The sequence below is a fragment of the Dromaius novaehollandiae genome, chromosome 10, assembly GCF_036370855.1.
Source record: "Dromaius novaehollandiae isolate bDroNov1 chromosome 10, bDroNov1.hap1, whole genome shotgun sequence".
Taxonomy (NCBI): Eukaryota; Metazoa; Chordata; class Aves; order Casuariiformes; family Dromaiidae; genus Dromaius; species Dromaius novaehollandiae.
The window spans coordinates 15,425,877-15,451,134 of NC_088107.1; the positions used below are offsets into that span (position 1 = coordinate 15,425,877).

Below are 25,258 nucleotides of genomic sequence, written 5' to 3' on the forward strand. Positions count from 1 at the left end.
AAACCCTTTTTCCTGTCTGAATATTACAAAGAAACCTATCTTCCAGGTTCTTACATGTTCTTTGCGAAGTACTTTTATATTAAGGGCTTGGATTCAATCCTACAGAATGTCATGAATCCTAAAAACAGCCAAGGGTCCACAAATCTTGCTGAAGACAAAAGCAGCAGGAAGCTGAACAGCACCTTGCATACCTCTGCAGTGTATTGCTTTAACTGAGGCAGTACATTATATTATGTCTATATCTACCACATTATTTTCTAATCATAGAATATTTTCTTGAATCTTATAAATGTTCAGTTTTCCTCAAGAAAATATTACTTTTCCTTTTATCCCAATAACTTAAAAAACAAAAATATAGTCAAAAAACTACTATTTTTCATAGCAGTTTTCTTTCAAAAATCTCTCATCTATTCCCACCCTTTCTGCATTCCCTTTTGAGGTTAGCGAGGACTGAGAATGAATTATTAAGGGTGTTTACAGTATCAAAGCAACATGTTTCCTGCAAACTTTGGTGCAACTTGCAACCTCCAGAGAGAATTCTGAGATATCTTTCTAAAATCCTGTGTTAAGTAGCTTAAGCCAATCTCTGATTCATGGGCTAGGAAAAAGAGCTAAAGAGTGCAGATCACCTTTTACCACTTTGCTGCAAAATAGTTCGATTTTCTGAAGTAATTTGATCAGATGTGGTCTTGAACTAGATGGATCTCAAGTCTGACCTAGTACAACATTTCCTGTGTGGACACTTGTCTTCTGAAAATAGCACATTTCGTGCAGCACTGTATGATTTTCAAAGCTCAATGATTTTTTTCTACTAAATAAACCAGGTCTATGTTCGGAACTCAGCCATAAATCCACTGTCTTCAGTGTTGATCACAGGGAGGATCTTGATGTTTTGTGTTACTGCAATCCTAAAAATATATTATTATTCCTTTGAAGTACAGTAAATTGTGTATAGTTTTGCATTTCCAAGTGTCTGAAAGAACATGCCTTAAAATAAATGACTTGGTTCTTCAATTTAACAGATTTCCATGTTAAAATAAATATTGAAAAATATCTATAAATATAAATAAATAAATATTCCTTATTTTATCTTACTTGGGAAAATGCTCATTGAAATACATTGAACTGATGGTCCCAGAGAACTGGTTGTTTGATGCTCTGTCCTGTTTGTATATGTTGTCTTTTACTGTCCCCACTGTTCCCTGTGGCACATTTATTGGTGTCTCATATCTGCATTGCCTCTTTTTCCAATTTCCCCTGCATATGTTCACCATAAAAATAAACAGTAGAAGTTTGTCAGTGGTAAGCCTGTGCAATATAGTTATGACAGAAAATAATAGTGAGTATTTGACCTTGGAGGCAGGGATGTGGAGGAGCTGAGCAGTGAAACAGTTTTCAGTTATAATTTACAAAGATATTTTCAGTCCGTTCTCCATGGCTTGGGCAGTACCAGTTGAGAAATAATATAGATGCCATTCAACACTACTGCCATATGTTAATGTAAAGATGATATTCATTTGTTTGTTACTGTACTGCTTATGACCAGGATGAGTGGGACTTATAACCCTAAATCTGCAGAAAAAATTGCATACATGGATGCTGCCAAGACTGTGGGATCTATTTACATGATCAGGGACTGCAAACATGCAAGAACTTTGTTTCGTCGTCTGCGCCAAACTTAATTTTAGGCAGGGATTAAAAGACACAAATGATAAATTATATTCTAGGTTGACTCTTTACTTTGTTGTATGTCTGAGTGAAGGTGACCAGTTTTCCTGCTATTGGTCATAGGCACATGGACTAGCTATAAAGGGTGCATAAACCCATTTAGTGTATTGGTGGCCTCCACACCAATCTGCTTTCTCCAATATTTCAGCAAAAAGATACAGTAGTATTTCTGTTGTTAGTAGGTACAGCACTGTGGAGCTCCGCTGAAAGAAACAAAAAACTCATAAGGGTTGTAAAACCTCAGCAGAACAAAGTGAACTTTAAATTATGAAGATTTTTCTATCTCAGCAACAGCAGTACAAAGTGATACATTCAACAGTGCTATAGCTGACCTACTAGGTGCACAAGCTGGAACGCCTAATGTTGATTAAGGCCTTTTTGCAAAATCCAGTGATGAATTTTTACTACTTTAGGATCTTAAATATTTTTCTGCAGCTTAATGGGAGAAAATTAAAAATCTTTATAAAGCAGAGCACTTTAACAAATGAAAATTTCTGTTTTAGGAGTTTATAGAAGAACTGTACATTTAAATAAACCACTACATTAAATTGGTCTAAGACTGACATTCAAAAGGCATAGATTTGGGTACCTTTTAATTTTGTGATATATGAGAACAGCTACTGCAAAAAGCCCACACACCACTCAGTGAAGCTTGTTTCTAGGACTGGAACAATTTATGGCCCATTTGCAAGGCTGAATTTTGTCCTGTAGAAGATTTCAGCTGCACAATTTCACTGTGATTTTCATTATTAATACAAGATTCGGATCCTTCTTAAAGAAAGTAGGAAGCACTGGAATAAATTCAGAGCTAGATACTTAAAAATAATATGTTTTTAGATACCATTATTTGCACAGCCTGTAATCAATTTGCTAAACTTTTGTCCCATATCTGGGAGTATGAACAGTTCTGAAGACTTTAAAGTAACTCTTGCCTGTGAGGCTAATTCTACTAGAATGCAGTTACTATCTGTCTTAAATAAATACAAATCTTTCATTTAGTAAAAGTGAAAAGGCTCTACAACTTTTTCTGGATATATGTATCTACTTCATAGATTGTATGTTTTGTCTAGTCTGTGACAAATTCTTTATAAATGCATTAATGCAGTAAACTTTCAGAAATCTGAGACCTCTTGCTCAAATATCATGCAGAGGTAGGAGCATGCCCAACCAGATGGAGACAGCTTCCGTGTTACGAACACGTCGCTCAGATTTTTGCTAATAACTGGTACTCACTTTGCTTATTCTGCCATTAAAGTAATAAGAAGCTTAAGATCACATGGGAGGAATTTATCAAATATAAATAGCTGTGTCAGTGGAGGACAGCATCTAAGCATTTAGCAATAAGCAACTCATTTGCAGCAGAAAATTGATCTCTGAATGTTTTCAATGTGTATACATACACGGGGGTATAAGTATGTAATTTTCCTTTTATATTATTTAACAAACATAGAATAACTTATGAGTTATATATACTTCACCAAAGACTAGGTTGAAATATGAGATGTGTTGCAAATTGAGACACTTATTTCAGTTACATTTGGTTTTGAATGCTTTAGCTTGGGGAATTGGGATGAGTGGCTGGAATTCTCAAAGCATGTCCTGCAGCCAGGTACCAATTTCACGTCAGAGAATTCCAGCCCTACAGCAGTTTTACTAAGTTAGTAGTTTCATACAAAGGAATTTTTTAGCATACTCGATGAGAATTTTACATGCGTATGATACCTGAGGGTCTCCAGAGATCCCTTCCAACTTAAATCATTCTGTGATTGTTTGCTAAACTTTCTCTTTAAATAGGCACGAAAAAGGAAAGGTTTTACTAAGGCAGTTTTCAAATCCAACTCCTTTGCTAAATTCCTTCAGTAAATGTCAGGGTATGGCAAAATAAAGGCCACAAATATGTTTACATTTAACATGGATATTTTTCCCTTTTAAAATGAAGCACTCTTTTAGGAAAGAGAGGTTTATTTATCAGACTACAGGATTCATTTACCTTAGAACTTCTTATTTGCATTGAAGTAAATACTTCCTATAATATTATCAAAGGCTGCAAAGGCACTTATTTACAAAGTACATCAGTTTCTTTTGAAGGACCCAGTCTAGATATGGGAATGGAAATTGTATATAAATGCTTCGTAAAAGCCCATTCAGTTTATGTAGAAGAAGAAAAAGGTAAAATGGGCTTTTACTAAGTAACTGAGGTCACCAGTTGACCATGTGGGTTCAGGAGCAACAACTGAAGTTGAGTCTCATTTTTGCATATATATGTGCATTGTTGCGACTGTATCAGGAGAAAACAGGTTAAAAAAAATAAAGTTCTGTCTAAAAAGGGCCAAGATGTAAGCATACTTCTGCACCAGCAGTGTTGATTTGGCTGTAATGGGGGCAAAACGCCTGCTACCTTTTGTCATGGTAGCACTTACGTTACCTTGTCATGACAGCGGCAGTGTCGCCCCCTCTTTGCTCCACATTCTGGGCCTGACGCTATGTGCTTCCTGGTGCTTCAGGCCCTCCCCATGCTCCAGACTCCTTTTGCCAGGGAGGTCTCAGGTGTTGTACCTGCAGATCTGAACTACCAAAGTAGACTTGTCAAATAATGTGATATAAGAGTTAAACAATAACTTCTGTCAGTAGAGTGATAGCAAAACTCCCTCACTGTGTGTGATCTAGCTTATTACCCATTCACCATATCTAACTTTTGAAGTAGACACATACTAAGAAACATTTTGCTTTGGGTTGAAAGCTTGTAATTTATATTCTGTTAAATATGTTACCCTAAATCATGAAAAGTAACTAAACATTATATGTGGCACAAATGTATTTTTAAAAGGTAAGAAATGTAAAGGGTCAAACTGCTTTACTTCTGTTTACTCAGATCAGCAGGTAGACTGTAGGAAGCCCGCTTCAAATCATTCCCATTTATGCAGGGCAACTTAACATAAACCTTCTCTTGAGGCATGAGTTGGCCACACTGATACTCTCCAAGAGTTCAAAGGTAGCAAACTGGAGACCCCATAAGCCAGTAGAGTGAAAACTAAGAAACAGAGAGGGAAAAGAGATCAACAAATTCTCCTCTTTTTTTTTTTTTTTTTTTTTTTTTTGAAGGTGCAGTAAGCACAAAACTTACATTTTTAAGAAGAATATAGTGCTATCAATAAAATCAAAGAGTTAATAAAAATCACTTTAACTATTTCTTCAACAAATTCAAGGAGGAGCAGACTTAATGTGCACCACTTAAGAAAGACAGGAAATCTTGTTCAAAAAAATCCAAAATAAACTTATTTTCTCATCTTTATAGATTGTAATAACAAATCAGAAAATTCACAAGTCCAGTTCTCACACCATTATGTTAGCGTTACCGTCAGTCTCCATGTAGAGCTCCTAAGTAGACCTGGGGGTGGAATTCTGTTCCGAAACCTGATCAGTGCAGACAGGAGCTTTGCTCTCAATTGGGAATGAGTAAAGAGTTTAGGATTTTGCTCTTAGTGGTGACGTGAAGCATAAAACTCTTGGCCTCTGCCACTCACATTCATAGTTTTGTTTGTTTCTCATCATGAGTATTTTTTAAAGGAAAATGCATACATGTTCAATTTTTTTTCACCCATTTCAAAGTGCACTAAAATGTTTGTCCTTGAATTGGACTACATAATCCCCTAGACATTCCAAGAGCACAAACTCGAGTGGTAAGGTACTCCAAGAACTGGTACTTACAAGAAACAAAGCCAGCAATAAAATCTGTCAACAGTTTCCTTGCAGAGAGAAAATAGTTTAATTTTTTGTTTGTGGAGGGCACAAAAAGTCAGATGATTTTCAGCAGAATAAATGAGGCCTATCTCAATTAAAGCAAAACTAATTCTAAGTGAAATTAAATGCCACATTGTGAGCAGTCTGTCTTCCAAACAATGCCATCAAAACACCATAATCAAACAGCAGTCCCAATGTTCAAAGTAGGCCTATTGCATATGACAGGGTAGAGAGCTGTATAAATAGAGGGAGAAAACTAGGCTCTCAGCACTCCTGCTGTTAAAATAAAACAGTCTGAACAATATGAGTTTCTTTAGCTCTCTTACTCTCTGTTGTAGCCAAGCAGGAAGGGTCCTTAAAAAATAACAGAAAATCAGTCTGCTGTAAAGAAATAAGAGTAGTAAAGTGGGATCCAACCCATAGTCCTTTTTTTTTTTTAATTAAGTCAGAAGTCATGGTGATCAGATTGTCATCATGTAGAGTTTTGGTTAACTGCTGTTTAGCCCAAAAGAAGTGCATATATTCACACTAAATCATTTTTTCATGTCTTACAAGTTGAGATCTGATGGGGGGGGGGGGGCTAATACTTGTTTTGTTTTTCACCAGATGGCAGAATATGACAGAAATGAGCTAGAGCAATTAGTAAAAAAAAAAAAAGAAAGAAAGAAAGAAAGAAAAAAAGAAAAAAAAGAGAAAAAAAAGTGGAAAGCAGAAACAGGTTATTTATGTACAACAGTATTACATAAACTGTAGGTAAATCAGGAAGAGCTAAGCACCTCAAAATGGGATTCACAATACCTAGATAGTTGGGGGAGAGGCAGATGTCTATCAGAAACAAAAAGAACTGTTTAAGTGATGGATCTGATAAATACCTGTGTCTTTCGTAGATACGCAAACTATATGTAAAACTATTTTCTGAACAGAGGTAACCAGGAAGTCCCATTAGGAAAACGTAAGCAATTAGATCTGTGAAACTACAGATAAATGCAGAGGAATGGAATTTCGATTAGAGAGGTTCTGTTTAATTTATGCAGAAGTACTTTGCATCTCTGCAGTTTCCTATGGAAACCCTAGCAAATCTGCAGTTAACAAGATTAGCTCTATACTAGCACACATTAAATTACAGTATGGAGTAACTCAGTCTAACCCATTATGAAGAAAGCAGCCAAATTTGCCAGATCTTTCACTCATCTCCAAGGTTTGTACATATAAAAGCTTTCATAGTTTTAGACAGGCAGTATTTGAAAAGAATGATGTATGAATATTTCTTGATTTTTTTCTTCAGCTGTTCTGCAAATGTATTCTCTGCTTTTATTTAGCATTCAGAAAGAGTCAAACCGATAATGACATATTTAATAATCTGTAATTAACAGAATGTTATGATGTGTGCCAACAAATTTCTGAATGTGTTCTGTTGGTGGTAAAAATTAACTGTATTATTTAAGAAGATGCTCTGAGAAGCAGAAACATTTATGAACCTAAGACAGACATGCAAGATAAGAATTGGAGAAAAGTGTGGCTTAATCTGTTAACAGGCATTTCCACTACTGAAATAAATTTGCTGTTTTAAAAAATTCCAGAAGATTTTGACAACTGAGCAACTTACTGATATATTTTAAGACTAGCCCACACATGCCATGAACGAAAAATGGAACCCAAGTAGCTAAGGGATGAATGGTCTTTCCCTCCCTCTTCCATTCTTAAAGTAGATAGGATGCATTAATGCTACTTATCATCTCATTTTTCTCCCAGATTAATATCTTCAGTCAGGGTTTTTTTCTTCTTTTTTCTTGAAAATTTTTTGCTTTTGTTTTTTTTTTTAAATCTTCATCAAATTGTGTGGAGCAGACGAGTCTTGAAGGAAGAAAAATTCCTCAGTACTGCACATCATTTTCTTATCTGCATATCCATATATGACATCTTTTAAGCATTGCTTTATTGCCTCACTTCAGTGCTCAGATTTCCTTACATCCTTTCCATGTGGTTGATTGCAAAGTAGGGTAACATTAGGGCTTTGTTAGCCCTTAGATTCATCATTTAACAGCCTCTGGATAGCTGAGATTTCTACAGCTGAACATGTTCGTACCTATTTTTTTTAAACTGTTATAATAACTAGTATAAAGAATTGTAGATTCCTTTTACCTGAATTCTTATGCACTTCCCTTCCCATAATAACTCTGCACTATCAGATTGTGGTTATCTAGCAACAGATCAGCTCGTGTAACAGAGATGTCTGTTCTCAGCATTACTCCCTTGTTAGAAGGCAGTATTAGCCAAGTCAGTAATGCTCAGGACTTCTTCTCTTGAACACTGGAAAGCCTTGCATAAATGAATTAACTTCTTCATGCCTGAGTTTCCTTGCTGGGAAACTTGCCTCCTTTACACAGTCGTCTTGACGGCCATGTATTATTGTCTCAGGTGAGTGTTGCCAGCATAAGTCTTGCAGCTTGTCAGCTCCATTAAGCCAAACCATTTGCGTGAGGACTCTCTGATTTGTCCTGGGAACTTACTGGCACGTAGAGGGCATGTGATAAAATAAATGAAAAGTGCACATTTTGGTCCTGGCCAGGCACTCAAATTATTATGTAGTCCTGTAATTAAACAGAAAAATAACAATGGCACTTAGAAACATTGCTAACATATAATTCTTAGTCCTCACAAGATCACCAGGTGTTAAGCACCTGCCTGGCCAGCCTGCAAACCTCTTTGCATTGCACTCCTCCCTGTGACATGAGCACGAACATGTGTCTACACAAGGCTGGACATTCTGTCACGTGCCTCCAGCTGTGCACGCACAAACTGGTTCATGCAATTTCTGAGCACAAAACCCTCTACAACTTGGAGTACTTGCATGCACCTTTCAATAATGTATGTTTTGTTCACAGTCGGATATTAGTATTTGATCCTTCTAATTTTGGCCAAGCTATAGCCACTTCCAGGTGAATTTAGCAAATGTGTTGTATTTTCTGGTCATCATAACAACCTCTGATAGAAAATAACTACATTAGTCTTTGTAGTCCCAGTAACAACATGCTTCTCTAACTTGTGCATGGTCTAGCAAGGAATTTTGAGTTTTCTGCCTGCCCAATATTTTGTGTTTTTCTGAAGTGTACCATGTTCAGTGTGAATGCTCATGTGTTCACTATTTGTTAAATGTTAATGTTCTTAGTGGAGGGCTTAAATTTGCGTTCTGTATGCCTCCCACCAAAGGATGTACAATTCCCTAGAAGTGCATTTCCTAGAAGGATCTTTGCCTTTGTCAGTCAACTGTAGCTTTGTTTACTGCTAATGATATTTCTGCTTTTTGTATGAAGCAGAATGATCCCTTTAAGCATTTGAATTGTCAGAGTTTATCTGCCAGGGAAACTATTATGACATGATGGGAGAACCTCTCTTAATGCAAAGTAGTTAAAAACTAGACAGTAAGTAGTCACAGTGTTAAAATGTGAGTTTCTCAGATTTAAGAAGTGCTACACATCACCACCATGTGGGTCCTATCATTCTTTGTCAATGTCTATTTGTATTTTACAAAGGCAAGGATCAACTGTAAAGTTTGAAGGTGAGTGCAGTCAAACTTACTCAAGTGTCAGAGGTGATTGTTTTTAAGATTTTGGCTTAGCCTAAAGTCAGACTGCTTTATTATATTATGTACCCTGGCTGTTATAAATCATGTTGCTAGTATTCATATATTTTTTAACCATGAGTACCAGAATAACGTTATTGAGTCTCTAATTAAGGATGTATGGCAGTTCCCTGTTCTATGTGAGATTTTGGTCAAAAAAATAAAAACAACTCAGATTTTCTGTGCTTTTAAACTATACATAACCTCTAAGGAGAGAAAGAATGGTCTGAGACTAGAATACAGTAGATCTTGGGGGGTGTTTGAGGGTGGGTTTGTTTTTTCTTAACTTCACCTTAGAATTCCTTCATGAGCTCATGTAAGTCATGCAGTGCACTGTGCCACAGCTTCTCCCCCTTCTCCAAAGTATCGTTAAAAGAGCTGACCTGCTTCACCATAGTACTCTGAAGCATCATATGAAAAATAAGCACTATAACCCCACTCAGGCAGTTGAAAGATATGAAAATACAAATAGAGAAAGACCTGATTATGTACTCCAAATGCAAAATTTCCTTTGAAAGTGTCAGAAAATTTGTATATGACATGCACCCAGAATTTGAGGATTATTATTGAAAACCAGTCACTAACATTGCAGTGTTGGTAGCTGAAAGACCTGGTGCATCACTTATTCGTATTCAGCTGTTGATCTTGATGATCATCAATTGTATCCCACAGTGGACCATAACCATTTTTCCTAAATGCTAAAGCTCAAGGAAACAGAAGTCTTTTTTGTTTTTTTTTTTAATTTGAAAAAGAATTCATTGCAAATAAACAAGCTACAGATCAATATCAACAAAGAACCTTTTTGATTAAATATCTGTGCATGGATCCCCATCCCTTGTGCTTGATCAGACATAAATGTAAAACTGTTTCTCTCCCCTGCATTCCCTTTTTTCCTATGTTTAGAGAACCTGTATCAGAGATACAAGTTGTTGTTCTGCCTGTACCTCAGAATGTATTGCACTGTGCTTGAATTATGTATGTCTTAATGGCTTTTAGAAATAAAAAGACTGAAATTCAATAGATTCCCTTCCCTCATACCCTATCAGTAGAGGCAGCATGGATAGTCTTCAAACCATCTTTCACAGTGCTGGCTGTTCTACTTTTACACTGCATTAATGGAAATATGGAAACATCTTCTAAGTAAAACACAAAGAAATTACTGACAATGGTGAAATGTACAAAAAAATGAAAGATGAAAACATATGAATTAGTATTAACGCAAGCACAGACTTCTCAGGCATCATTCTCTTGGTACGCCTTTTGTCTACCGCGGCCTGATAATGATAACACTAATCTTGCGATGGCTAACACAGTTTGTACCATCCCATGGAAAGCCATTGCTTTATGGTAATTGAATTTTTAGTCTTACCAAACAATACTGTATTGGAACAGGTGTTTCCACATTTGGTTTTCCATAGTGCAGTGTAACATTGCATATCATTCCTAATTTGATAATTGTACCTGAAAACCAAAAACATAATAGAAAAGTAAAAAATAACATTATTTACAATCTCTTTGCAGTTGGATCCTGAAGCTAGTGTTGTCCTAAAAGAACTTCAGGTGAAACTTAGTAATGTACTGGATGAACTCAGCATAACATATGCTACAAGGTAACAAACCTATTTCACTGCTAACCTTAGAGACATATTCCTGTTCACATCTCATTGGTTAAGTCTGGGTGACTGTTTGGATGACTTTTCAGAGAAATAGCTTGGTCACTCCTGCCCTGATGAAGTGGTGTGCATCCATGTGTGTGTGTTTAGACTGAAACATGCAGCACTAACCTTGCTGCAAAGAAAACTGAAGCTGGTCTGTGGGCATGAATGGGTTATAGCAATGCAGGTGCCAACTTTTGTTCTGTGTTCTGGAAGACAAAAATTGCCTTGTTTGTTCTCGACTAATGCTATGTTTAACTTCTCTTTCTGACCATGTATACGTTATTTCCTGAGACTGATACCATTTCCAAGTGGTCTACTTCAACCAGGGATGCCTATGTTTAGCCTGCCTCAGATGATCACTGTGAATGGCCTTCTTGGGTCTTTCACTTTGCCTGTGGCTCTGCAAGAGTCTGCTGAGCCTTACTCTCAAAACCGTTCATTAATCAGACAATACACTGAAGTCTTGAATGACTGTAGTGCTGTGCCAGCAGTGTGTCAGTACTCTAAGTTATTTTTGCTTCTAAATAGAAGGGAATCTAAGAATTCCCTTTTACTGCTGTAGCAGTGTTCATTAAGTGAAGCCTGTAGTTGCCTATTCAATCCATTGATGAACAGTCTGGGTGGACTGTCTTCACTTTCTCTGCGTGTGCTTAGTTTGTCAATTTGCCTTGCTTTCTTTTTGCTCCCAGGCTCTCGTTCTCTGATCATTGACAGTGCATGAATGTTATTTCATTCCAGGGCTTCTTTCTGAATGAGCCGACTAGATTTCTGCAAGACAAAACCCAGAATAGCAGAGGTCAATCCAGGATATGCTCCAGATAGCTAGAATAGACACAAATTCCACCCAGAATTCAACCCACCGTGCCATAAAAACACCAGCCATCTCATTATTTCTGAGTGCTCTGAAATAAAAATACAAAATATTAATAATTATTATGTTTCAGGGTCACAGGGGAAGATGTAGGGCCAAGAGGAGATTTGTGCCAAGTGGTCCATATAGATAAAGCTGGAGAGGAATATGGATACCTGGAATAAGGGTATTCAGAGTATATATAGGGAATAAATGTGTGTGTGTGTATTATATGTGTGTATATATTATATAGTATGTATGTACACACACACATTCTCTCTCTCACATACACACACACACACACACACACATATTTATAGCAAATAAATCCCAGGACTCACAAAATTCCCTCATACAGTCCACAGTGAAACAGACAGATGCAGTTTATAAAAAACAAAGCGTATTGCTTGAATCTATAAGGCCAGCAGACTTAGTAGAAAGGCAAATGCATAAAGTTCTGTCCTTGCTGCAATTGCTGCCATGTGTGTATGTGTCAGGGCCCAAACTGCACCACAAGCTCCACATAAGCACAGGCTGTGTTCTTCAGTCCTTGCCTGAGCTACAGTGTAGGTGTATCTGCCTTCAGCTGCGTCCCCTGGATGGACCTTGGACTGACACTGTAGCCTTGTCTCTAGCCCTGTCTTTGGCACTGTCCCCAGCTACGTCCTGCCCCTGGATGGGCCCCGGACCCAACTCATCACCTCTGCTTGCCTGGGACTGTTGGTGGACCCCCTTAAGAGCTCCCTGCTCTGTTCACCCTTTTCAGACCCTGTGGGACTGGACCTTGATCGTGAGGGCATTGCCTGTGCTGGGGTCATTTGGGAAACTGAACAGCCTTCAGAAAAGTAAGGCATAAGCTGAACATGTGCAACTTGAGAAGCAGGAACTTGTTCACGCTCACCTTGAAGTGAAGAAGATTCCTTCCAAGAGGAAGAGCCTGTAACAACAGCAGAATGCAGCTTTTGATAAAAGGATATTTTAAACAGTCCAAATACTTTAGCTCTGTCAACTAACTGCAAAAAAAGCCAGCAAAGATTCTGATGGCACAGGGTGTGTGGAACACAGGAAGAAGTCAAATTGAGACAAATAGGGCAAAATCAGTGGAAGTTTTTGTCTGTCCTCAAGAAAAATATCAAAGCTAAGCATTAAGTGAACTGAGAAGAGAAAATGTCTAGTCACTGTTCCTATTGTCCTTTCACATGAGAAATAAAATCTTGAGTAGCTCTGGCTGGCATGTAGTATATCATTTTTCAGAAAATAATTACTGGCACCAACACAGTGGTATGAAAAACATAATAATGAAACAAGAAGAAACTGAAACAAGAGAAAGAGCAAATCAAAACAATAAATGAATTAATTATACAAGTTCAAATCCTTAGGAGGAGTTATTTTTTAGTTTACAACACCTGCAGTATCTCGTATTGGCGAGCTTCCCATCATCACCAACATGATTTAGATCTTGTTGAAGAAACTGATTCAAAATGATAAATGGTCATTTTCTATCCCAGAATTTTTTCATTCTCTTTTTTCTTTCAAACTATAGTTTCCAATTTATTATTGAAGATTGTGTGAGACAAATGAGCTCTGAGCTGAATCAGATGCGAGGCAATGGGAACGCAGCAGCCAATAAGAACAGCGCAGCCATCGATGCCGAGATCGTGCTGAGGCCGCTCATGGACTTCCTGGATAAAACGTGAGCGCGGCAGGCTGATGCGTGTGCTGGACTAGGGATTAGAAACACAGCTAGAATCACAGTTCTTGACTGTATGTATGTATAGTCAAAGTGTAAAAAGGGGCCATAAGAGAGCATAAAGGGTAGAAGGGAAACGAAAAGGATTTTTAGTTTGTCTTTTGGGGTTTGATTTTTGTAGGTTTTATTTTCTTATAGACTTTGGCAATTACATGGATTTCAATACCAGTTGGCAATGGGGCAAGCACTTATTTAGTTTACTCAAGACGAGAGTTGGTATTGCATTACTGGCAACTGTCGTGCCTAGATTCCTAAACCTGGCAAAATTTTTTTCAGCTGCTATATCTCTGTTAGCATTTTTATTTTTAGCAGTCTACCTAGTCCTATGTGTTAAGCTGCTAAAGGGTTATATGCTGCTTTCAAGCAATGTAATTTTAAATTTTAATTATGTTTGAGGTAAGACATTTATTCCTAGAACAAGGCTTTAGGAAAAAAAAAAGCCAAAATATCTTTACACTTACATATAGCTATCCTAAGCTTATAATTTAAAAACCTGTGAGAGCTGACTTTTTGCCTATCACATCTGATCCCAACTTATCATTTGTCAAAGCCACCTTCATACCTTCTTTGAGATTTAAATGAATAATGATATAATGGAAACAAAAAAAGATGTTTTTAAAATACCGGCTGAATAGAAAATGTTCTACTCCACTGGAATGTTAAACATAATTTTAGCATGTCCTAAACCCCATGCACATAAAATAAAGACGTGATACTAAAAAAAAAAAAAAAAAAAAAAAACTTTGCTAGGCAATATCAACTTTCTTACAAAAAAGGTATAGGATTATAATCATATACTATTAATATGGTTTGTTTTTTAATTATTTCTTAATTGTGCTTTTTTTTTAATGTGCATTCTAAGAGATGATAGTAACAGATGCCAGAAAAGTTATTTGGCATATTTATGTGTATTGATATGTGTATTTTCTTTGCAAAAGTCCTTTTATGCATGAGCAGCTCAGACATAATTCTGGGGGGGAGGGGGGGGAATCCCCCTATATGCATTTGCATAATAACATTTTGAAATTGTGTTTTCCTATGCCTGAAAACTAGCACTTTATTCATGATGCACCTTATTCCTGAAAATACATACATGATGGTTTATGAAAATACTCTTAGATTTAAAAAATCTATCTATGGATACAGATCCTCCAAATATTTAATTTGACAATGTTAGTAATAGATAGCATGGTTGCACAGAAAGTACATATATAGATAGATAGATAGTACATGCATATATATAGATTAAAAAATATTTTTTTTCCTTTTTATATAAATAAATGCTTCAGGATGGCAGCTCTGAATTTGCATTAGCTATCAACACCTAGTTACATATCACAGTAGATATATATATGACAACAAGGGAAACCTTTGGTCCTGTTTTGTTTTTATGGCATAAACAAATCATACATTGAAACTTTAATTTGGGAGTTTGGGGGGGGGGGTGTTAGATTGTGTCACCCATCAAACCATATAACTCATTGCAATTTTGCATTTTTCAATAAATGTGTATCACTAATATACTAAGCAATAACATGGATACTAGAGATTTACATGATTTTCTAATCTGCAAGTCCTTTTTCACCAAAAATCCTTACTAATAATATTGTGGAATATTATTAAATATTATAACTAAGCTACTAAAATACTGTTATTGACAGAGAAAAACTTACTTAAGCCATAATGGCCATAAATCTGAAGATGTAGTGATTCTGCATCTTGGAAGTCTTAATGCTAGTTTTGGAACCTGGTCTATATTTTATTTTATTACAGTTTAAGCCTCTCTGCGAAAATCTGTGAGAAGACAGTTTTGAAACGGGTTTTGAAAGAGTTATGGAAGTTAGTCTTGAACAAAATAGAAAAACAAATTGTTCTTCCACCACTGACGGACCAAACCGTAAGTATCCCAGCTGCAGCTCAAACATATGATGAAGGTTTGTGATAACCACCTTGCTTAATCGCATGTCCAGCAGAAGTTCTGCTACTGTCCTTCTCTGTACCTTGGCTAGAAGGAAGAATTTGGTGACTGCGTGCAGTGTGTTGCTGTCTTCTGTTTCCAAGTAGTGTAGCTAAGCTGCTCTTCAGTAGCTAGTGAGGAAGACGCTGCTCTTTGACATGGTGTTTGCTCCAGGTCAGGGCAGTTCTGGTGGATGGTTTTTTATGAATGCAGGATAAAAGAAGCAGAATCACTGACTTTGTAGAGTGCTTTTGTATAAGGGTTTTTAAGTAAGTTAGGTTTCTCTTGGCTTTGTCAGCCAAAGTAAAACGTAAGAGTGTTCCTGGCCCTTCACAGCTGAACCAGGAATTCAGTCACTTTGATTTTTACAACTCCTGAAAAGCCAGGAGTGCTCACTGGTGGAGGTGGGTCATGACCACCTTCTCCATTTGCACACAGCAGAAACAAAGTTCTGTGAGGGGTTTTATTTCTTCACCTGGCAGAGCTCACAGTTCAGCATCCACTTCCTCCATCAGGAAGCAGAAGCCAAAATTTAGCGCTAAGGTTTTGGGGGGTTTTTTAATACATATAGACATGATGGGAGGTCCTGTTTCGGAGGGACTGCATTTACAACATGACAGGAAGAGGGAAAGGGACTACATGTTAGCAAGGAAAATAGTGCTGCTGCACGCAAGAGAAGTATGGATGGTGGCCTACCATGAACCCCAAGTGGTGACATCTGAGAGGACTGGTAAAACCTGGTCTTGTCTGAGGGTGGAAGAAAAAAACACCTGTCCTGGAGTACCTTCCCTCCCCTGCCCCCCTTTTTACTTTTCTCTTTTTTTGTGGGACTGGAACAGCATGAATGCTGATTCTTCTCATTTCCAATCCTGTCCAGAATAAAACCACCATCTCTATTACAAGCTAATCATTACATTGCTGCACTGTGCCTTTGGGCAGCTTTTCTGTATAAGTACTGTGTTATCAGTTAAGCTGCTAAAACTATACTGGTCAGTAACCATAAGAAAAGATATAATGTTACAATGTAATATATTAAAAAAATACGAAAGAAGATTGGTGGAAGGGCAAGGGGAAATGTATTTGCACATGTATAAATGGTGTTAAGGTAGTAATGAAATAATACAGGCTTTTAAAAATTCCAGTGTAAAACGCATCATGACACCATACCCAGGACTCCATTCACTGAATTTGCTCATAGTTACTATATTGCTGTTGTTGATCATGCATTCTTAGAAAGAGGCACTCTTTCAAGGTGTGACTATGTCAAATTTATATTTCTGACACTTAATTTGATTTTCTGACATTTTGATGCAAGGGTATGGCAAATTTTATCTGCAAATATATAGGTGGTGCTTAAGTTGGGTAACTGCACTTCCCTTTAGGCATTATAAGGATTTATTAGCTTTATGGATATACTTTAACAAGTTCACTTCTTATACTCTGAATCACAGAACAGTGTGGTTCTGAGTTGGATTTTTCTGTTGCTTTTTTTTGTTGTTTGCCAAGAATACAAAATTACCTGTCAAAGACACAGGAAGCCCACTTAATTAATAGCACAGTGTTTCAGTTAGTATTCTAAAACAGCATTTTGGAAATATTTCCACCCAAAAGTTTGAACTCAAACCTTTATTTTAAAAAAATAACAATAAATAAAATAATAAAAAGCTTTAATCTTTCACCATAGTGAAAATAATATTTAACTGTCAACTAAATACAGATTTCAGTTTATCTTCCTGAATCAGCAAGCAGATTTCTGTTGTCCGTATTGATGCTAAGAACCACCCCAAGCCATAAGCTGCAATGCTGAACTTACAGCCCATTTTACAAATGCTTAGTCCAATCATTTGTTTAGTAAGTAAGTAAGTTGCTATTTTTTTTAAGCTATGGATGAATATCTGGAATGCAAAACTTCCCCATTTCAGGCAGAAGACAGAAAGGGTGGTAAAGAAGCAGAGACAAAGAAAGAGCCCTTCTCCCCTCCCACCCAGAATGAAGAGTCTTCTGGATGGAAGTTGGATTAGTTATGGCCAGAGGTGAGAGGGCTTCTGTTTATTAGCCGGCTGCTGCTTAAAGGCAGAGACTGTGCCTCCCATTCAAGACTCTTTAAGATCATTTTAAATCCTAACAGCTTGGATTTCCACCAGCACTTTGCCCCGGACCTTCATAAAACTGAAATACTCTTGCTTCTCCACACACACATACATACTTAATAAACATTAACCTCTGACTAGAGATTGTCTGCAACATTTTTTCCAAGCTTTACTTACTACTTATGTAGTAGATGATGTGAATTCTTAAATATATCGTCTATAATGTTTAAGGAACATGATGAATAGGTAAAAAAGATGACTGGATTAGGCTTTCAGTGTGCCTGCAATATCACATGTGTATGATACACTTCACCAGTTGTTAGGCAGTACTTATATTAGCCTCTATGTAAAGCGTCACAGTTAGCAGGCATCAGGAAAGGTTTATAGCTCTAGATAGAACAGTTGTATTTATCTCTGTTTACTATTGAACACAATTAAACCAAGTCAATGAACAGCAGGATACTGAAAGAGAGAGAGAGAGACGTTTTCCTCTTGCAGCTTTGAATGCTACCCTCTCTCTCTCTCTCTCTCTCTCTCTCTCTCTCTGAGGTTGAAAGGCACAGACACTCATAAGCATGTTTTATTTTTTAATTTTTGTATTTATGTTACCAGTCTCACTACTAATAAATAATGAAAACTTAAGCTGCAGTTGTACATTTAAAAATAAAATATCTTTTGCAGCAGAACCATGCAGAAGCAAAACGAGTTCTGGGCACTGGAGCCTTTTGGAAAAGAAAGAATGAAGAGACATTGTTCATATTGCGCTATATAAGTTGAACTGATTTTATTTTTCTTTGTCAGCATCTTAAGTGAAATCCAGATATCCAGAACTATGTCTTGTTGAACTGGCAAAAATCCACTAGTAATTACATTTCCTGGGGTAGCTGTGATAAAGGTGTTGACTTGGAATTATCATAGGATTCCCAGCAAATGTGTAAGATATAGGCATTGGCCTTTAGCATCTTGCCAGGATGTGGCTATTGTAAAATACTGGTTGAACTTCACAGTACTCGAGTATCTATCTTGGGAAAAAAAAAGAAAAAAAAAAAAAAAGATGGTTTTGGCTTAAGATTAGGTTGTTATGCTACATGCTGCACAACTGAGGATTTCCCTGTATGGGCTTCTGCAGGTTCTTCAGGGCTGCCCACTTCCCATTATGATTATTTATATTAGCCTAGCATCTAAGAGCCATAGTTTTGGGCAAGTATCTATCTCGTTGAGGTAGGTATTAATGTTGTATAAGAACAGCCCCTGCCTTAGCTTGAAAACATTAAATACAAAATGAGACAGCAGACAGGAGCACAAGAAACAGCTATCATCAAAACAGGCAATATTTGTATCAAAATATAGGACACAAGAGAATCATGCTGCAGGCCTTCAACTACTTTGCCATAGCAACTAAATTAAAATATGCTTCATGTGTAATAGAAACTTTCATTTAGGTTTGCAAATGGTGACTTCAACTAATGTCCTAGCAGAAAATAAGAAATGTCGACATAAAAAGCAAACACTGTGTAGTAAGCCTGTTTTCTGAATTTTCAATGTGATTACAGGGACCACAGATGATATTCAGTGCAGCCAAAGATCTTGGACAACTGACAAAACTCAAGGTAACGTAGCCAAATGAATTTGTGAATGGCCTACTCTAATTTAAAAAATGGATTAAATATTAGTGACTGTGAGGCCAAACCTCATGCCTCCTTGTGCTTATTTACTGTAATAAGACTGAATGTGGCAGTAGCTGTTCATAGGTGAATAATGGTTTTACAGTATGGTCCAAAACAAATCAAGAATAAAAGACAGTATTTGCGTACATAAATCAGTGATCGCTAGCTGAGGCCAAGAAGGTATCATTCCCCAATTGCACAGCTAGGCCTTATGAACATTAAACATCACAAAAAAATTATGCTATATTTTTGTTCCTTTCTGGTACAAATTCTGAAAAAACTCTTACTTGTAAATTTGTTCTGCACATTACCTATAATATGTATTGAAACACAGTGTGTACCTCTACAATAAACTCATCCGCACTACCTTTCCAAAGGCCTTAACAGAAAGCTTAGATGTTTGGTATTTATGTCAGTTGTTCACTGATCATTTTGCAATTTGCATTTCAGAATTGGGCCAAAATGTGGTAATTTGTGTTTCTATGTATGTAGCTCAGTCTGCTAGAGGAGGTAAAATGCTGCCTAAGTAAATAATGGGGTGCTTATTTTAGAAAAAGAGTTCACAGGACTACAGTTACTTTATGATTATATTTAACTCATGTTCTAATTGGAGTCCCTTTTTTTTAAGCATGGGATATTAACAAACACTAGTTTTAACTGTCAGATTCATTAGTGAAATGAATTGTTTCAGTATCATCTATTATTACTCATTTGAACTTAAAATTTTACCTTCTTCCCCTCCAACAGAACAGAGCTATAATATATCCTGGTAAAAGAAATAGAGCAACACAGATGCCAAGTATTAAGTATTGGTTCTTTTCTTTTTCCCTACAATCTATGTTTTTAAGAAACAACAGGATTGCTCTGGGTTAGAATTTGTGGTAAAAGAGGTCTAAAGTTGTATTAATCCCTGTTAAACACAGGAAGTTTGGGGGGTATTTTTGCTTTTGTTTTTTTTAAACAAAGGACAGGCCATAATACTCTCTCGTTTATAATCAATCAACTGCATTCTTAACATGCTTTGCAGGACCATGTGATTCGAGAGGAAGCCAGAAGCCTGACCTTGAGGCAGTGTGCAATAATGGAGGTAGCATTAGCTACTATTAAGGTACAGCTTTCAGTGTTTTTCCCTTCCGTTTTGGAATGATGAAATACATGACTGACAGAAACAGCAGATTCCAATATAGAATGATCTGATAGAATCATAAAGATCCACGTAATATGGCAAGAACAGTATGGTCCTAAGCGCTTCATAGTGATTTGAAAGCAAATGTCTAATACTCTGCTTGAAACAAAAACTAGAAAAAAATATTCAACCAATTGTAGACAAAAAATATGGAGCAGCCAGTAAAGGGGTGGGTGGCCATGGCTTATCTGATTCTTGTGTTTCTTTGCAGTTTAGAGTTAGTGCAGCTGAATCTGTCAGGCTAAATCCTTGTTGTGTTGCAGCATAGCCTCTCTGTCTCCCACACAGGAAGGGCTGAGCCAGAAAAGTTATTGCTACCTGCACTTTCCTGCAAACATGTATGACACACACAAGTATTTCACAGCACTGGAAATCAAGGATTTTTCTACCATGCAGTGTTAAATTGAGTGTCCAGCTGAACTTTTTTTGACTTTTTACCATTTGTATTCACCCCCTACTTAACTGTCTCCTCTAAATAACTGAATTTAATTCACACATACCATTTAATTATTCTGCATATTGGCCCTTTTTCCATGAAACCACTCATATGTGTCAGCTGTTAGGAACACATCTGAATGAATTAATTTTTGTGCATTACCAATATCAACAAGATAACTGCTTCAGAAAATTCTTAACATTACAATAAGTGCTTTAAAATAGATTTTACAATGGATTTTGAAATAGATTTTTAAGGCAACCATAACATTTAGAGACAATTCATCCAACCCTACATGTTACTAATCTCAATGTTAGTAGAAGTACAGATTAATTTACTGATAATTGATAAAGTAAATGAAGGATCTGACCTCTCTGGAAGGATGGAAGGACCAGGCCACAGGCCAGATGAGTTGTTCTGAAAACAATATATATGTTCAGACCACCACTCCTTTTATGGTTATTGGGTTATGCCCCTAATAAAATGGAAAAGTAGGGAGATGAATAAAGTCCTTTTTTGATAGAAAGCTGGAGACAAAAAGAGCTGCTTTCATACAGTCTTCACAGACTGGGTTTCTAAAGTCAAAAGAAACCACTAGGAGTATTATTTAATATAATTATCAAGTCTTTTTCACACTGGGCTGGATCATTACTTCTTGTAAATAACTTCTAAGCTATCAGTTTATAGAATCACAGGATCTGCTAGTGTCTCCGGATGTGGAGACAGCTAATCAGTACGATAAGGAGGCAGCTACCCTAAGTATACAGTTGAAGATATGTATAGTAAGAGGACATATTCATGATCAAGTCTTGTGTAACAAAATAGTGTCTCAAAAGAACAAGGCAGAAGCATCAGAAGGAGCACCCAATCTCCATGTCTCCTGTTTGCAGTGGAGTTGGAATTACTTTCAGAAACAAACATAAAATTTGGAGACAACTGACATTGTAGAAACAGAAATGGAACAAAGTACTGAAGGACTGTGTCCTCCCAGATTAAGTCCTGTTGACTCCTCAGTTCAATATGAGAGTTTAATTGTTTTCCTTTCAAAATATTTGTGCTACATAAGGAAAAGTTGGGAAAAATGTGAATTCTAACCTTGTCTGAATTGCCAGTATTTGAACTCTTAACAGCTATCAAGAGTCATAGGTATTAATAACTGTCTAGAATCGGAAGTGAAAGATGAGCTAAATTCATAAACTGAGCAAAATAATGCTCTCTTTGAAGGATCTATTTTCAAATGTTACAGGAATGACATGGCATTATAAACTGCTTACTGTACTTGATACATAAGCCTATGATACCACAAATTATTTTTTTTCCAAAATAGTAAACAAATAGCCTTGATCATGCAGAGATTGATTTTACACAATTAGAAAGAGAACAAAAACAATCCTTGCGAGTTAACTCAGAAAAAGACTAGTATGTTACTTCAGGAATCCAGTTTATAAGTTTGATGATCAAAATGTAGAATATTTTGGTAATGCTATGAAAATATAGTTTGTTTAAAAGCAAAAAAGACTGCCCAAAAAAAGAGTACAAGAATGGTAACAATGGCATATGGTTCAGAAATTAAGGGGCAGATTATTTTCAGGGAAGGATTTTTGAAGAGAGGAGTATCTGTATGCATTCACAGCCTTTTTATTTTTACTTTTATTAGCCTACTTCTTTACAGTACCAAAAATTAATTCACTGCGCAACTTACAATTATGATTTAATAGATGATGTTTGCATTAATGCTCGGGAGAGCATAAACTAAAGGAATAATCTTTCATCTTAAATATAGCATATTATCATTCTTTGTATATTGTACAAAGAGCTTTAGCAAATATGTTTACTATGAGGAAACGTGGTTTTCTAGTCATTGTTAGCTCAGTTATCTCATTATCTCAAAACAAAGGTAATGTTCATTGATAATCTCGTTCTGGTTTTCATTTCTGTCTTTGCAAGCTGTAAGCCTGTAGGCAACCTCCAAACTGAAAATATCATCCAAAACGACTTACATTTGTCAAGTTTTGACTGAGAGACTGCAGTGGCTACAGCATTCATTTCCACATACTTGACGTTAGGTACTTGGGTCTGCACCTTTCATTTGTCAGCATGACTTTCAAGTTCCCAACCTAGTTTATCACCTATGAACTCTGAGCCCTCCCTAAATGGATCATGAGTAGCAACTGAATATCAGCTGAACTATTTTAAAGTTTGGCACCTGCCAAGAACAGGGTACTAGGCATCAAAATCTGAATCCTGGCAAGTAAAACTCTATTTAGTTATTATTTTTCTCTATTTGATTGCAGATTTGATTTGCAGTCAAATTTTGCAAATACCATATATTTGATATGTCTACATTACTGTTTTCTGCATGTAGAATCTACCATTTATTGGCAGAAGAAATAAATTTCAAAACTCACTCAAGCAGATTAGGGCCAGGTTTCATTGTTTCTTTAAATTTATTTACTTTCATGCAACCTTTAGTCCAGTGCAGCTGCTCCTGCAGATAGCGTACTTTATGTGGAGACACAACCGAAACATATCCCAGTAATTGTCACAACAACATGAAATACCATGAACAGATATTAGAGCTTGCTTATAAGTTGATTAAGAGCTTTGGTGAAAGCATGAACACACTTTCAAACAATTCCGTTAATAGCAATTTCCTTGGAAAGTACAGTAATTGACTTGGAAAGATACAAGTTTCACATAAGCATGCAGTGGAGACAAAATAAAGGGGATTAAGTTAGTTAGAAACTCTTAAATTTATGCTAACTGCTCACGTGGGATTAAAATAATTTGAAACTCTTAGTGTAAGGTAGGCTGTCTGTTGAGAGGCCCCTTACCTCACCTTTTTTATTATTATTTAGAAGAAAACCCTGCTATTCCCACAGAGTATGAATTGGGCTTCATTCCCATTCAGTATAGAACATGCCTTCATTTGAATCCTTTGTTTTGCTCTTATAGATAACTTCTTCCCTGTAATAACCAATAGCCCTTAATGCAGAAATGTAAATAATGACCTTATTATGAAGTGTAGATTTCCATTTCATTGCATGCAAAACTTTGAATCTCAGAAGATGAAAAGTCTAGAATAATGTGCAATGGGTACAGTGCTGTTTGTTATAGACATGAGTAGGATTAAGGATTTAGCCTAGGTATACGAATTGAAATGTACATGACTACACATACTCCTGTCACAACTCTGTAAATGCATGGAGAATATACCTTACAGTTCTCACTACTCCCAGTACTGAATGGACTGATACCGTTTGTTGTCAAGTAGTCTATGTTTTCTTGAACACTATTGTTTGCTTTTACTAATTAGCCATTAATGTGAGCTCTGTATGTCAATCTTGAATCCTAGAACTGAAATGCAGGCTCCAAAACACTTCTGCAAAGTATTTGAACGATGTATCAATGTTAAACTTGTGTAGCCAGTAAATCTTTTCATTGTAGCTCAAGGGCTGTTTCTACAATTTCTTTTCTCTCATCAACCATTGTCTCATATAAAGTATTAGGAAAATTTTTTTCATTTAGGTCTTTTCATAGCTTTAACACTATTCTGATTTATTGTCATCTTGTCACCCTGACTTTTATGAACCATTCAGCAAGAATCACTTTATCTCCTAATGAAACTATTTACTTAGAAGTACTAGTGAAAGTTTATTTTGCATCTCCCCTTTGCTCTCCATTATTTTTGTGATAAGAAGGGAGGAATCTATCTTAATATTTTTGAACCCAGCTTGGAATTAGAAGCAAATATATATAAAACAATAATTGTAATAATTACATAGTCACCATGATGTCAAAGTGGCGTACATATGCTTTCTTCCAAATCTAGCTGTGCCACTACATCATGAGAGATGTGCTTTTTAAGTACTTACAGTAATATAGCTCTCTCTTTTTTTAAAATGAAAAAAGGCAGGAAGCACTGAGATGATCATTTTAAGTGGGACATCTAAAGGAGGGGTACTGTCTTCTCAGAAAGCCTTGATGAACAGCTAGAGTTAGACAAGTGGCAGTAATCTCTGCACCAGCACAACTGCTTGCAGAGTGTAGGTCTGCCCACAGCTTAAGTTTGCAGGCACCACTCTGCACGCGTAGGGCTTTACTGCTGCATCATTCATGGAAGTGCATAAAGAGAACTGTAGCTACAGCCGTCCTGCCCTAAAGGAAATCCTCTTTTGAGGGATGAAGTTTACTCTACCTGTCTTGGAGGGCAGTACCAGTTGATCAGCTCTTTCTCCTCCATTCTCTTCCTTCCACAGTCCAGGAAACTGTCATGCAGCCACTCAAGGATAGCACACGCCTTCTCTGATCAACAGCGGCACTGTAAATTATAATGCAACGCTAATCCAAAATTCTAGGGTTTTCTCTTTTAAATTTCACCTTTTCCTCAGAACGAAGATGTTCTTTACTTGTGCTGTAAGCCATGATTTGAGTTTTGAGATTTTTTAAAGAAAGAGTAATTAAACCCACTTTCCATCTCCACAATCTAAAAAGACCTTCCGCATTTATATTGCTTTGAGATATAAATACATGAGAGAATGAAGAGCAAATTAAAGTTTTGTGTAATTGTTTT

At 36.6% G+C, this 25,258-nt stretch overlaps 1 protein-coding gene across 4 annotated transcripts in view; it reads left to right on the forward strand.

The window, feature by feature from the left end:
- The window catches only part of UNC13C (unc-13 homolog C), a 221,193-nt gene that overhangs the window by 172,118 nt on the left and 23,817 nt on the right, over positions 1-25,258 (forward strand). For all 4 annotated transcript variants that reach the window (XM_064517384.1, XM_064517386.1, XM_064517387.1 and 1 more), the window contains 5 exons: positions 10,613-10,701; positions 13,143-13,292; positions 15,123-15,246; positions 18,950-19,006; positions 20,091-20,171. In XM_064517384.1, coding sequence (XP_064373454.1) covers positions 10,613-10,701; positions 13,143-13,292; positions 15,123-15,246; positions 18,950-19,006; positions 20,091-20,171 — 501 coding nt within the window. The remainder of the gene's footprint in view (positions 1-10,612; positions 10,702-13,142; positions 13,293-15,122; positions 15,247-18,949; positions 19,007-20,090; positions 20,172-25,258) is intronic.